Here is a 15,060-nt window from a genome sequence, read left to right as displayed (position 1 = left end):
AGAACTCCGATCTCGTGAACTGTATACTCGATTCTTTGGTGGAGAACTATAACTCAGAACTCGAATCCCGTGAACTGTGATATCATATCTTTGGTTGAACTCGTATCTTGTGAACTGTGACTCTAATCATTACATAGTGAGTTTAGACCTTGGCTCTAGCATGATAGTTTGGGCTTCAACTTCAAACTTCATAATAATTAGCAACAAGGAAGTCTCTTAGTATTTGGACTTAATCATAGTAAATCTCCTTGCACTGTAAAGAATATAATTGTAGTGACATTTGAATAGCAACACAATGGTTTTGTAGAACCCTTTTTTTGACAGTGAAGAACTTTCCCTTGAACAATCAATTGATTAAGTGAAGCCCAGAATTGAAGACAACATAGTGAAGCAGAGTGATTAACAATGAAGCCTTTGGAAAGTGATTGAACAATGAAGTCTTTGGAAATTAATTGAACAGTGAAGAATTATGCCAAGGGCATTCAAGTAAGTACTACTCTCCTTATCTATGAAAAGAAACAAAAAGGATTGGTGTCCTAGGGGTTGGTGCTCCTAAACGCAAGGTTGGAGCCTTGGATAAAATAGGGTCGAAGCCCTAGAGGTCGGAGCCTCATCAAGTCCAAGTTGGTGCTTGGAAAACAATCATCATTTATTGTATTCAATTTTTTCTATACTTGATAAAATCATTATTATACATTTTTCTGATTAAATTGTGAGGAATCTAACTGATAAAAATAACAATTGAAAAGAGATATTGATTCACCCCCCTCTCAGTATTTCCAACACTAAATGCCTCTGAACTATGTTACAATGAGGCTCGAAGGCCTATTTATTATTGAGAAACAATAGAAAAACCTAAACATCCAAAAACCTAACCCTAAGAGATGAAGCGCCAAAACTATGGACTCTGTTTAGATAAATTGGTACATCAACTTCTCGGGGTCGTAACTTTGGCATAAGATCTTCGTTTGACACGCACAATACCTCCTTAGAAATATCTATCTGAGGACTACAAATTTTGAGTAGAAAACATGGGTCAACGACCCATGTTTTCCCCAGTTTTCCCAGAAACGTCATTTAGGGCCTCAAAACAACTACGGAAGTTCAAGACCTGAAAAACTGCCAAAAATAGTAAATTGTGCTACAATTAAGGAAACTGAAAAACTGCCAAAAATAGTAAATTGTGCTACAATTAAGGAAACTGAAAAACTGAAAGAGACAGTGGTGGTGATCCAAGTGGAATAGGCGGGTGGCCACCAACATCCACCTAGATCATATAGTATGCAGGATAAGACATTTCTAGAGAGTCGTTCAAAGGTTCAAGTTGGAGCTACAACAATTGAGCATCCAGTGCATAAAGATATAGAGGAATTCAGCAAGGCACCATAATCGCCAGTAGAGGACTTTCAGGGAAAGATCATGCATTTCAAGACATATCTTATGATGTTGAAGCAAATAGTTTGGACAGTCCGAGACACTGTCTTACAGGAAAACATTAAAATTAAGGAGTTCATAGGGGTATGTGTCAAGTCAGAGGTCCAGTTGTCTAATGTAGAAGAACGTCTCAAGTTCCTCACAAGGCGGCAAGAGGAGTATAGTTGGGAGTTCCAGAACAAGCCGCTACAAGAGTACATAGATAAGGCTTGCGGCACTACCAAACCACCTTTATACATTACGGAGAGCAAGGCAACGTTTTCTAAATGGATCATGTTGGGTGTCCAGGTGGAGCAACATGAGTTGGGTATCGAGCAACATCAACATAGTAGACTTATTCCATATGCAGTTATTCATGCACTAGATCCTTCCCATTGGATGGATTGGCGAGATATTATGAGTTGGAACTCTATTGATGAGATTATTCTTAGGAGGATACTCTCAGCCAAGGGCACATTATAGCTCGGGCCCTTAGGCACGGGAAGTAATGGAGGGTTGAGATGGTATCATAACCCACAGGTCCTAGGACCTAGGTGGCATTGGGATTCAAGTGAATCTATTGAGGAAGGATTGGGCGGAGGATTGTTTGGGATCCAGATATCGAAGGATCCATTCAGGATCATTTAGCATGGAGGCATGGGATAACACACTCGTTTGTATGAGATCATGATATAAGTACAAAGATTCTTCTGTTGTGGATAGAAGTGGATTGCTTTAGGGCAAGCAATCTTTGGCTGGGAGGATTTGTAATATTCCCTTTTCTTGATATGGTCAAAGTGGACAAAATCTACACATGGTATCGACTCATGGTAATTTCCTTGTGTCTCAAGGAAAAACAATAAAATAAAGTTTCTAAAGAATCCATCAAGCCTATAAAAGGGGATAGGAGATCATCCTAAGTTTATCTATCTTATTGTGTTTTCTCTTAAGAACTTGGCATGGCGAGTTCCAAACATCCCAAGGACGAAAACCCTGTGGGTGTGATTTGTCTAGTGGATCCATACAGGGTCCACGATTGTGCTTTAGTGTCTTGATTTCTCATTTGATGGGTAGCCTTGCATGCCATTGGCAAGAGTTTCTATGTTATCAATCTAACATGTATTATTTGCAGTAAAATAAGTGGCTGCATTTTTCTTTCTAGATCCCTCGGTATTCACGGTTTTGTTGAAAGTTTTTTTTAGCACACTTAATTGTGCCAGATCTATTGATTAATTAGTTGTTTGGGATCTTACACAAATCCACAAAACAAGTTTATTACAAACCAGATTTGAAGCCCCATATGAATCCTAGGTTTTTAAATATCCAACAAATGAATGTGATGGCCACAGTAATAAAATCCAGGGTCTAAGCGTGACCCCGCACCCCCCCCCCCAAAAAAAAGGCCCTAAGGATATAAGACTTGAGAACAACTTGGGCCTGAAGTATGCCCTAAAATTGCTTCTACTTCGCTAATAGTTCGTCCTCCTCAGATGTAAGTAAACAGGTTAACGACCCCAAGAACCACAAGCATCTGATGGGAGTGAAAGCCTACACCCTCATAGACGACCAATAAGCAATTCCAGGTGACGTGGTTTTCCTTGAATAACAATGTGAGTCAGCCTGCATTCGCAAATAACAACGAGTGATAGTTTTCCCCACTACAAGTTTGATAACCTAGTTATGATAGGTTTCCCCACTCTATCGAAAAAAACAAACAAACGTGAGAACTACTTACCTAGCAAGCTGACATTGCTAAATAGTAATCAATCTGGTTTTTCGGCCATGGAATTGGAATTCTTACGCTTTCCTTTGCTTCGATTAAAAATAATGCAATTCAATCCCCTCATGTTGGAACATATTATTTACTATTGCAATCTTAGAAATAGGTGTCAGTTTGGCTAGACTATGAACTGCTTGTTACTTTGTTTTAGAGTTGCCCTAAGTTTAAATATTAAACTCATACTTTTATGATAAATTTTGTTTCAACATTTCACCAAAGTTGCCACAATGGACTGGGCATGGTTCCTGGTGTGATGCATATGTGTTATTAAAAGGTCTCAATTTTGTTCTTAAATGCATTGAATTTTTTGTTACTATTATCACTACAGTGCATAGAGTAGTGCCCAGAAGGGTTATGGAAACCTGAACAAAGTTTACTGATTCCTTATTAATGGTTTTAGAACAACATATAATCGATATCTAGAGTGAAAATTGTTTCAAACAACATTATTCGCTATGGTTAGAGGTGATTAAGCACATGGTACTTGGCGTTCATATAGGCTTTCGATTTTTTAAATAGATTTTTATCTCGCAACTTTATACAAAACTAAATAAAATTATTCATTTCATATATATCAATTAATTAAAATTAAATTTATAATTTTAAAATATTTAATTTAATATTTAAACTTTACTAAATTTTATAATATTTTTAGTAATTTTAAAATTAATAAAAAATAAATGAATTAAATATAAAATAAATTTATAACTCGCTCGTATTATTTTATATGAGTGTGAGGTTTGGGGATGTAATATTTTTAAATAATTATGGAAGAAGATAGAATAGATCCAAAAGCAATTTATAACTTACGATCTTAAAATTAAAGGAAATACTCCCTATTCTAATATCCTTATTGAAACAAGTCTTTCCTCCATTGAAAGCATGACTATGACTAGGTATCTTAACTTATAATAAGAAGTTAAACAACATAAAAGCCAAGGGGTTTCTTAAAATTGTTTCTAAATCTAGCTAAAGCCTCCACCTTTGGCTCAAGTACAATTGTATAAGGATGCCTAGTCTTAGCTAGACCATTGAGGGATAACGGAAGAGATCATTTTGTATAATAAAGATAATATTAAAAATATTATTACGTAATAATATTAATAAAGAGAAATTATGGGGTAATAAAGAGTTTGAGAGAAAAAGGAAACTAAGATATCATAAAGAGGTGATCAACCGACAAGAAAGGACATCTTGGGGGAAAAAATAGCTGCAGCGGCGACCCAAGATCGAACCGGCGAAGGAATGGCTCTCACCCGCGCCTGCCAAACCACTGGAATCTCCCAAAGAAAGAAGCGTGAACCAGCGCGAGGGGTTTTGATCAACTTTGCATGGCCGAGAGCAAGGATACCACAAATTTTGCATCCGTCAAAGGCGAAAAGAAGGGCTGAAGTGCAAATATGGAGGGATCTGCAACAAAAGACGGCGAAAACTGCTGATAAACCCCTGAAAGGTCCAACAGGGGCGGCTCTGCCTACGAAACCAAGAAGGATCGAGCTATTGAAAGTCCGATCTGCGGCAGCAACTGCACCGGTGGGTGCTGTCCCGAGTCAGAATGGAGATCACAGGACGGCAGAACGTCAACAAAGCAAAAGGTATGATGAATTTAAAAAGCCCTTTACAGGTCGAAACTCTGATTTGAACTGTCGCGCAGATCTTGTCTTCCATATGACCAATCAACCGCCGATGAGCCCAGATTGGGCAGCATATCCACCGACCAACAGCACTGTGCTCAGACCGAGTCATGGGCCCTCAGAACAACCGCCGTTGAGCCCAGACGGGGCATCATATCCATTGAACAATAGCTTTGAGCACAGATCGGGTCATAGGCTTTCCGATCTAGACCTCTGTAGAGCAGATCTACCCCTATGCAGGTCAGATCTGGAAATACACTCACCGGAAAAGACGATTGAAGATAGAAAAAGCTCTCTCTTTATTAGATCTATGGGAGGGAACACAATATGCATCGAAATTGGGAAATGGGAGGCAACAGAAACCCTCAAACAGAGGATACATGAAAAGACTGGAATCCCACCATGCAAACAACTACTCCTCTATGCAGGGAAGGTAATTCAGGAGGGGTTCAAGCTAATGGAATACGGTATAGCAAAGGACTCTACCATCTGTCTCAGCACGAGATTGCGCGGAGGCTGCCCCGGCTCAAGTTCAAAAGGACCTGCTTCCTTCAAAGATGCAGTCAAAGGGAAGATGGAACCACAAAAGAAACCAGAACAGCAAGCTACAGCACCAGGGGCCTACATTGTTGAGCAGACAACACAGAACCCTGCTTTAACAATCTCCATACCAGAGGTAAATGAAATACAAGTTGATTATTCAACTAAAGCAGTGATATGCAGGTTCAATGGATTTTGGCCCAAACCGGAAGCCCTTCGTCAATGGATTTACTCCATATGGACAGAAAACTGTGATATCCATCTCTGTTCAAAGGGATTCTTTATTGTCAAATTTGACACCATAATGGACAAAGAATATGCTTTGAACGAGGGACCATGGTTTTGGGGAAACGCTGGCCTTTTCTTGAAATCTTGGTTCCCGGATTTCGATCCAAACAGCATGGTGGTCACCAAAATGCCAGTCTGGGTAAAATTGTTTAACCTACCTATACACTTTTGGCACTACAAAGTACTGGAAGGAATTGGCAACACCCTGGGATCTTTTTTAAAAGTAGATCATGAGCGCCTATCCAAGGATATCTACACATTTGCCAGGATATGTGTGGAGGTAGACCTCAGTCAAGGCCTACCAGAGCACATTCTCCTAATCCATAATGGAAAGCAATGGGCACAACCACTGGATTATGAAAACACTGCCTTCCGCTGCCGCATATGTCGACAAACAGGTCATCTTCAGAGTGCATGCCCACAAAACAAAAAAGATAGGAAAAGGAGACAACCACCAAAGCCGAAAGGATGGCAATTTTCAGCCACATGGGCAGAAGATATAGAAGAGGAAAAGAATGCAGAAACCACCAGCATTCTACAAAAAGATGAAGATGGAAGGAATAATCCAGAAATCAGCAAAGAAAGTTATCCACACCACCTACAGAATAATGAAAATCTGATTGAAGGAGCAATAGATACAAATGCAAGTAACCCACAGCAGCAATATGAGAACTCCGGGCAGGAAATTGGGGGCAGCAAGCGAGCATACTCATCAACAAGCACAGATTCTGAAAAAGACATCATGGCTGCCACAAAAGAAGCACAAATGATTATTGTAACAGCTCCCCCTAACAATGAAGGCTGGCGGAAAGTGGAAAAAAAGAAGGATAGGAAAGCCTAGATAGACTATTGATTGATTATTAGCTCCTGATTTTAGCAGGACAAGTTTTGTTACAGCATATGCTATTACAGCATCTACAACATGTAATTTTACTCATAATGAATAAAATTACGATTTTTCCAGAGGAAAAAAGAGGTGATCAACCCCAATCTTGAAAATAAAAAATCTCTCTTTGTCTAGAATAATGTTATGAAGAAAATGAACATTGTTAAAATAAAAATAAACTCTCATGACCTTCGTAGTGACTCAATTTCCAAAACACAATGGGATAGAAAGAGTTTGTCACCTTTATAATATTAAGAGGGTTGAATATGAAAAGCACTTTCTCTTATTTTGTCCATTTTATACTCACATTCAATCTAATTTTCAAAATATTTGTATCGCTACCAACCTTCTTTTAAGTCAGCACAGTGATCTCGGAACATTTCTCTTAATGTTTTTTAGGCATAAAAATAAAATGCTAAATAATTCCAAGTAATTACTTCTTAAGATGCAATAAACCATATGGATCTTAGTGAATAAGAACAACAACATACACAATTTTAACTTAAAACCAATTACAATATAATTTGCATATCAAACAACTATGATAATAATATAGTCTTAACAAAATATAATATACTGACACATTACACATTTCTACCTATTACACAATCTGAATGTGATTTTCTACCAAAAGACTTTCTTGAATACAATATGAACCACAAAAGCCAAAATTTAAAGATTACAACCCTGAACATTAGAGCCATTACGAAAAGGTTTATCATTTTGAACGGACACACTTGCAAGTTTTCAAGATGAAGCCTAATCTCACATTTCTAAAACGATGTAGAGATTCTGCCGTTGTTTTTCTCTTCATCTCTTCATTATTTATATTCATGTTGCAATCAAACTCTCCATCTTAGTCCTAATGATGGGCCACACTGGGTGTTTTGAAATGCATTGACCCAACAATATGAATGTGATTTTTTACCAAAAAAACTTAGTTAAATACAATATGAATCACAAAAATCCTCGGCCCACACATTTTTATCCAACAAGCTTCACCTCATATATACAGAAAATGTTGCATGAGGTGCATTAAATGCTTATACAATGATGAATCTTATCATATAATGCATAGAGCGAGAGACCATGCTCTAACACAGTCACATTAATGTCATGAAACGATGGGTACATATTGAAAGATGTGGTTCCACTAGCCAAGAAGATTCTGTCATAATACACTTGCAGTCTTGGGGGAGGCCAGTATTCTGTGGTTCATCTTTCAGTTGCATGCTCTGTCCTAGGGTGCCATTGTCAAATGTTGTGCAGTAAATATATACAGAGAATGTTGCATGAGGTGCATTAAATGCTTATACAATGATGAATCTTATCATAATAATGCATAAGAGCGAGAGACCATGCTCTAACGCAGTCACATTAATGTCATGAAAGGATTGGTACATATTGAAAGATGTGGTTCCACTAGCCAAGAAGATTCTGTCATAATACACTTGCAGCCTTGGGGGACGCTAGTATCCTGAGATTCCTCTTTCAGTTGCATGCTCTGTCCTAGGGCGCCATTGTCAAATGTTGTGCAGTAACTGAGTTTGCTCACCAAGTTAGTGAAACCCATGTCGACTAAAATCTTGCAGTCTTGGGGGACGCTAGTATTCTGTGGTTCCTCTTTCAGTTGCATGCTGTCCTAGGGTGCCATTGTCAAATGTTGTGCAGTAACTGAGTTTTCTCACCAAGTTAGTGAAACCCATGTCGACTAATCCTGTGTATTGGATGTGGAATAGGAACTTGTGTATGAGTTTGTGGACTAGGAATTTGTGTATGAATTTGTGGGACAAATGACTCACCTTTGTGTAGTGATTTGATTGCTAAAATTTACAAGGTGTACATAATCTATCCTCTTTTGATTTGAACCTGTGAACTCTGACAAAGAAGTACATGTTCTTCACAATTAGAGTCTTAAGATGTGAAATTTAAAATCAACATGCATTTTTCAGTTTTTTGGTTCAATCTTTTCCAAACAAGATAAACTGAAGATTTCTGAGATGCATATGCAATGGAATGGTTGAAATTTGATATTGATTGAAGTTTTTCAGTTTTTTTGGTTCAATCTTTTCCAAGCAAGATAAATTGAATATTTCTGAATGCATATGCAATGGAATGGTTGAAATATTGTATTGGTTGAAGTTTTTAAGTTTATCTCTGCTGATTCCTGAAATGCATATTCAATGGAATGGTTGAAATTTGGTATTGGTTAAAGTTTTAAGATTAGTTCTTGTTACTGCTGAGGTTTGTCCTTCCAAATCCTATTTTTTCACTTAAGGATAGAGCTAGTCATTTCCACATGAAACTTCTCACTAACATTGCTTGCTATGGTGTTGCATCCATGGGAAACTATATATCACACAATCTGAGTTTTGCATTTAAATAGCAAAAGAGAAGGTTAAGAATAAACATCCTCTCATGTGAGACAACAGGCTAGTAACAAAAGTCACAAACATTTTCACCCATTATAACAATATCCATTTCTCGTATCTTTTACAAAATGCACCATCTCTCTCAGATATGTAAATCAGAAATCTAAGGACTGATGTTTCTGTGATTAGCTATTGAATCAGTGACAACACACTTATCCACTAACGTGAATCCAAAGTGGCAAAGCACCAGATGTTACCAAGAATGAAACAATCAGTGGCTCGGAGTGAATTGAGTCTGTTTAAACGTTAACTAACAAAATTTCAACAACAATTCATGAAAAATAACAGAAATGAGAATACCAAAAGGGCTTCAAGCAAAACAAAATCCATTAGTAAATCCAACACAAGATATAGGTGATAAGCAAAATCATAAACACCGCAATTTTCAAGCAGAGGAAGAGCCAGTGCTAAGATACATCGTTATTTCTATCCAGTGATACAATAAGATATGAACATAGATGCTGGAATCTGATAAGAATTTTAGCAAATACATCTTATGTTTCCAATGGTGATGTGGTTCAATAGTGGAGGCAGTGGCATTTTTAACTTCCTTGACAAGGGGCTAAACTGTCACCTCAGTTGGTCTATCCGTTGGCCTGCTGGTGGGTCTATCAGTTGGACTAGGTATACCATAAAGATGCCCTGGTAGTGAGTACATTGTTCCTTTATCCATGGATATGTCAGAAAGAATTCCTCTCATCGCTCAAGTGTGGGGATACCTCACCCGTCAACTTGAAACAAAAATGTTTAAGCCACTGACCACAGCAGAAATAAGAAAAAAAAAACATAAAAATTTTTTGCAGCGAGACACTAACATAGTCAAAGCCATGTAGAAGTAGAAGTTTTGCCATGAAACACTCTAATACACTTAAAGCCTCTTGGACAGTGGATAAACCAACGCTCTCTATGTGTTTCGTGACATGAACTAACCACATCTCGTGGATCCTTATCTTTGGCAATGCAATTGCTGACTAACACAACCTGTGGGTTTTGGTCTAACAGCAATTGTGATTCCCAACAAATGGTATCCGAGCATAGATCAGGAGTTCGTTACACACCCAGCTGACGCTGGGGTAGATTGTTGGACATTGGATAAACCAACGTACCTGTCAACAAAGCCAACACATGACTGTGTGCTTAATGATTTTGCATAGTGCTGCATATGAATCGGTGACAAAACCTTGGCACCTTGAATTATCTGACAAGACAAACCAATGGAAATCTAGCAACAATGCCTTCATTTTGGGAAAATACGAGGACAGGAAATATTTCAACTCTATCAGCACCACCAAATTTAAGATACATGGGAAAATTGGTAGAAAATACGAATCCCACATCGACTTGCCTTTTGTCGGTGAAATATCTCGCAGTTATGGTACAGTGCTTTTATGTGTCTGCAGTTTGGGAACAGTCGTGCGATAACTGATAATTTCATTTTCCACATCCTTCTGTATTAATACGTATTTTGTAATGAAAAAATTACGGGGCACATAGGTTCCTTCGTAGATTCCTCAAATCTTTTACAGTTGCATGGTTCCCTTTAGGTCTTCCTCTTCTGTGAGGTTGATCCAGGGCACTCCCGAGTTTTTTAAACCAAAATCATACCGGTCTTCAATCACCGCAGAATAATTTGAAAAGCCTTCAAAGCGCTTTCGGATTGCATCAATACTACAGAAATTTGTTGTTACTCTTTAAGGATATAGCATCTTCTTTCTTATTAATTTCAGAATTATAATGTATGATTTTTCCATATGATAGGCACAACAGGATATTATCACAAGCCCTCTTTGAGAATCAGCCCAAGTTATCAAAAAATAGCACTAAACTCAGAAATAATGATTTCAGCACAAAAGCACAAACACAAGAAACTATTACTCATAGGCGTTTGCAGAGCAGCTAATTAAGGAAACTATAAAGAAAAGTTCTCGTGCAATGCAGACAGTATGACAAGAAGTAATTACTCAAAAGTACCTCCAGTATTAAGCAGAAGGAAACCAGGAAAACAAGGCAATTGAACAAATAAATGGAGTCTAGACTCAATGGTCATCTAATTCCATCCTACTTTTCCCCTGAGTCACCATTCCATCCTACTTTTCCCCTGAGTCACCGCATTCTGTAACTTTTCTTTTTTAAAACGAATTAGTGAATTTAAGTTTGAATTTAATGGTGAATTTGATGGCGATTTTATTGACAAGTTTAAAGATCAGGTAGTTATTTCATAAGATTCATAAAAAAACATTAAGATTGGCTGCTTTCTTGTTAAATTTTAAAATAATAAATGTCTGTGTACAGAAAGAAAGAGAGGAAGATGTTTTCTAACAACACATGATATTCTAAAATGTTTTCAAAAAATTGTTAAAAAAATGCTTATTCCTCTGCCAAATGTATTGCCTCATTTTATCCCCTTTTTTTTTGCATCTGCAAATATTTTGAATGTCATTGTCAAAAAATTAAAACAAAAACGAACACAAACCAGGTGACTTAGTTTTCGTCCTTTTCATGCTTGCATTTTTAGTATGACATGATTGTAACAACAGTCATTTAGTAATCTAAACTACCATCATATCCCTTCGTAACAGCCATTTTCATGAAGTCCTCGTCAGAAAGAGAAAAGGTTCTAATGAGAGAATAATTTTCTTTAGCCAACCCCTTGGATATCAGCTGTTGCATTATCTGATGCCGAGGTCTTATCCTGCCTTCAAGGCTGTACCCCAGAAATGCTGGAAAAGACACCAAAACCTTTGAGCTACAATTCATGTCGTTGACCAGGTAATCAATCTTGGGCTTCAAGCATTCACAACTGTATCTCAATATGTGTGGCTGTTTCGTTCCCATTTTACAGATATCCTCATAAGCCAGACCATAGCTCAAAAGCAGATCAATGCTATTTTGAAGGTTTTCATAGCTAATTCGAGTAACGGTGCTCATAGCTTGCGCCAATTGATAAGAATAAGGCTCAAATCCAATCTTCTGTAACAGAACTGTTTTTCTCGAAAGATTTTCATCCAAAGACAAGCCGAAAAAACTAGGGTATCTCGTTAAAAGCTTTACAATTTCCTTTTCTTTCAAGCTACAGTTTCTAAGGTATTCAAGTCTAGGCTTAAATCTCTTTTCAATGCTTAAAGTTAGGATGAGAGGGTAAAACTTAACTGTCTTCACAAGATCCTCTTCACTCAACTTCAACGACCTGAGATATTCAACACGTTTTGCCAGGTGCTCAATACTATATACGAGTATCCCTGAAAAACGAGGAATCAATCTTCTAACAAATTCCTCGTCTTTAAGAAAATCCTGCAAAATATTAACTTTAGGCACTAGGTCTCTCTCCACATTGAGTAAAAGAAGGGTCGGAGAGCGAACTACAATACAACAAACCTCCCTGTCCTCCTCGAAACCATTCAAATATAACAAAACTTCATTGAGTTCTTCCAGAGACTTTTTGCAGAAAACTTTAAGGCTCACCTTGTTCAATACTTTACCAATAACTGACTTCTGAACACCATGTTGTAAAAGAAGCCTAATTTTATCTGGGAAATCAAGCAATAACTCAGAATCTACTCTGAATAAAACTCTGTGAAACCTTTCCATATTAAATCCTTCGAAGTTTCCATTGATGAATTCGAAGGTTGGTTCGAGCTCTACTATGAAAACTGATGGTCTTTTTTTTAACAAACGGATAAGGTCAATCTCCCCGATTCCCAATGCCCGCAAAGCTTGAATCCTTTCGAGCAAGGAATCGGGAGTTTGGTCTAGTAGAAATGGGTACTTCTTAATCAGAAATTTGATTGCTCTGTTTCCCATTCCAAGTCCTTCAAGGACTGACAAATGATCAGAACAGGGTTCCTGCCGAACCCAATTCTCTTGGTTAGTCTCTGAAATTTTTTGTATTTTATCTCATGCAAACTCATTCATGTCGTTTGTTTTTTTCACTGATATGATGACAGAAAATGATAGAAAAATACTGATTGCATGTTTGTACTAGTTTGCAATTCCGTTTGCAGAGTTTGAAATAAAAAGTGAAGCTTGCAAATTCTGTAATGTATGAAGACATACCTACCAGTTCTCCTTTGTTGCTGTTTTCAGATATTTCGTACTCTATGGTCTTCTGTGGCATGTTGGTAACTGCCCATACCTGGAAGGCTTGTCTGCAACATGGAAAAAGTGTATTCCGCTTGCCATAGCTGATGATTTGTAGATGGGTTGATCTGAATACGGGGTGGGATGGTATGATAACAGTGGATGAAACCATTGAAGGTGTCAAATGGGGGTTTAGGAATTTTGATTGCATTAGATTCTCAGTGGGATAAATCGCTAAAGACGCCATATATCGAAGGATGATGTCTTGTGGGTACCGTGCCTGTGATTATACATTGCCTATAGTGATTTTGAAGAAGGAGATGCAGTGATTATAGTAACTCTGAAGTCACGTCCGGGCTCCATTGGAAACTCTGGAAATAGTTTTGGCTGACTCATAAAATGTATAAAATAGGGGGGAATTGCCTCTAACGTCCATTTTCAAGCAGAGGATAACGTGGTGCTGGGAGTTAAAGTGTGAATGCCACTTAGATATTTGTTTATGTGGCGCACAAGTTTGCCACATATTTGGATAGGGTCATCTTATCCTTTCTTGTGTGCTATTAATCATAAATTATGCTTTTTCTTTTTCGACTGATATGGCGAGCTTTGAATTTCAATGTTTTCTAATGATAGCTTTTTGCTTATACATTATTGCAAATTCCTTAACATCTTCGATGCAAGAGAAAATTAGAAAGCTTATTAAATAAGTTAGGGTTGTAAATAGGTTTTTGCTTATACAATATTGCAAATTCCTTAACATCTTCGATCCCAGAGAAAATGAGAAAGTTTATTAAATAAGTTAGGGTTGTAAAAAAAAATAGTGTGTATTTTCATAAGAAGAGGTGGTTTAGTAATCAAGTAAATGTATGTTTTAAATAAGAAAATAGGTTAATGGCTCAAGACCGAGAGGTATTTGGCAAGAGTAAAAGTTTGTCACTTTATAGATCACCAACGAGTTATTTTAGGTGGCATGATTTTCCTTGAATAATGGTGATGAGTTAGCCTACATTCACATATAGCAACTAGAGATGGTTGTCCTCACTATTGGTTTGACAATTGAGTTATGATAGGTTTCTCACTTTTTAAAAAAAATAATCACCAAGTAAATATAAAAACAAGCACGAGGAAATGAGTTAGGGAGTAGTTGTTTTGCAACTAACCTCATTGCTCTAGAAGTTTATGTTTGTTTTTGTATATTCTAGTAGCATGAGATAGATGTTAGAGAAGCTAAGGAACACAAAATCTCCAAAACCCATAAAAGGTTTCGAGAGAAAATACTTAAAAACCTCTCAATTAAATTAATTGATCAATAATTAAAAATGTCTAATTCTAACTTAGGAAAATTGATTAATTAATGGGTATTAATTGAGGAAATCGACTTTTGCTATAGAGATTTCCAGAAAAGTGTATTGATGGAGTCAAGTTGATCTTAGCCATCGATCATGATCAAATCTTGGTTGTTAAGTCTCTAACGAGCGATTATAAAAGCAAGTAGATGGGATGGACATAGACACAATTGTGAGGGCAAGCAAGCAAGGCAAATCAAGCTACCCAATTCATAGCTTCAGTGAGGGTGCAATTCGAGCCAGAAGGAGAGCATCGGAGAGAGGGAGCAACAAATAATTTGGGAGGAGGATTCTGGAGAATTTCCCAGTAGTTTTCTAGTGCCAAAGAGGCAGGAAAAGGGAGGCTGAATTCTTTTGTAGAGAGAGTTGTACAGGCAATTCAAGTTAACCAATCTAGCAATTGGAGTTGTTGGAAGAGGGTTTGTGCAATTGTAAGAGGCCAAATCAGAGTCCGGAAGGCAGAGCGAATATTTTCCAGGTGCGGAGGGAGGCTAGATGACCCTGTTGGAGGCAAATCTGGGGCTATGCGTATTGCCCAGAGCCAACAATGCAAATTACACTAGAGAGCGAGTTTGCTAGTGTGGGGTTCAAGCAAGCCAGAGGAAGCCCGATTGATTGTAGAGGGAGAAAATCTTCTCCATATTATTTTTCTAGTATATTTGCC

The 15,060-nt window shown here is 37.6% G+C and overlaps 1 protein-coding gene across 2 annotated transcripts; it reads right to left on the bottom strand.

Moving 5' to 3' along the window:
• Positions 1–11,314: 11,314 nt before the first annotated feature.
• LOC149148451 (transcription termination factor MTERF8, chloroplastic-like) lies at positions 11,315–13,501 on the bottom strand. Of its 2 annotated transcripts, none has more exons than XM_089440080.1 (2): positions 13,027–13,501; positions 11,315–12,816 (listed from the first exon to the last, which is right to left on the bottom strand). In XM_089440080.1, the coding sequence occupies exon 2, from the start codon at positions 12,772–12,774 to the stop codon at positions 11,515–11,517; it is 1,260 nt and encodes a 419-aa protein (XP_089296206.1). In that variant the 5' UTR covers positions 12,775–12,816; positions 13,027–13,501; the 3' UTR covers positions 11,315–11,514. The 2 variants fall into 2 exon arrangements, with proteins under 2 accessions (XP_089296206.1, XP_089296205.1); XM_089440079.1 differs by having other exon boundaries at positions 13,031–13,501.
• Positions 13,502–15,060: the final 1,559 nt, after the last annotated feature.

This window comes from Pinus tabuliformis, chromosome 9 (assembly GCF_031772625.1).
Source record: "Pinus tabuliformis cultivar Carrire ecotype Pingquan chromosome 9, CPIR1, whole genome shotgun sequence".
In the NCBI taxonomy this organism is placed as follows: Eukaryota; Viridiplantae; Streptophyta; class Pinopsida; order Pinales; family Pinaceae; genus Pinus; species Pinus tabuliformis.
Note: the sequence above shows the minus strand (reverse complement) of the source record. Positions and strands in the feature narration are given on the sequence as shown.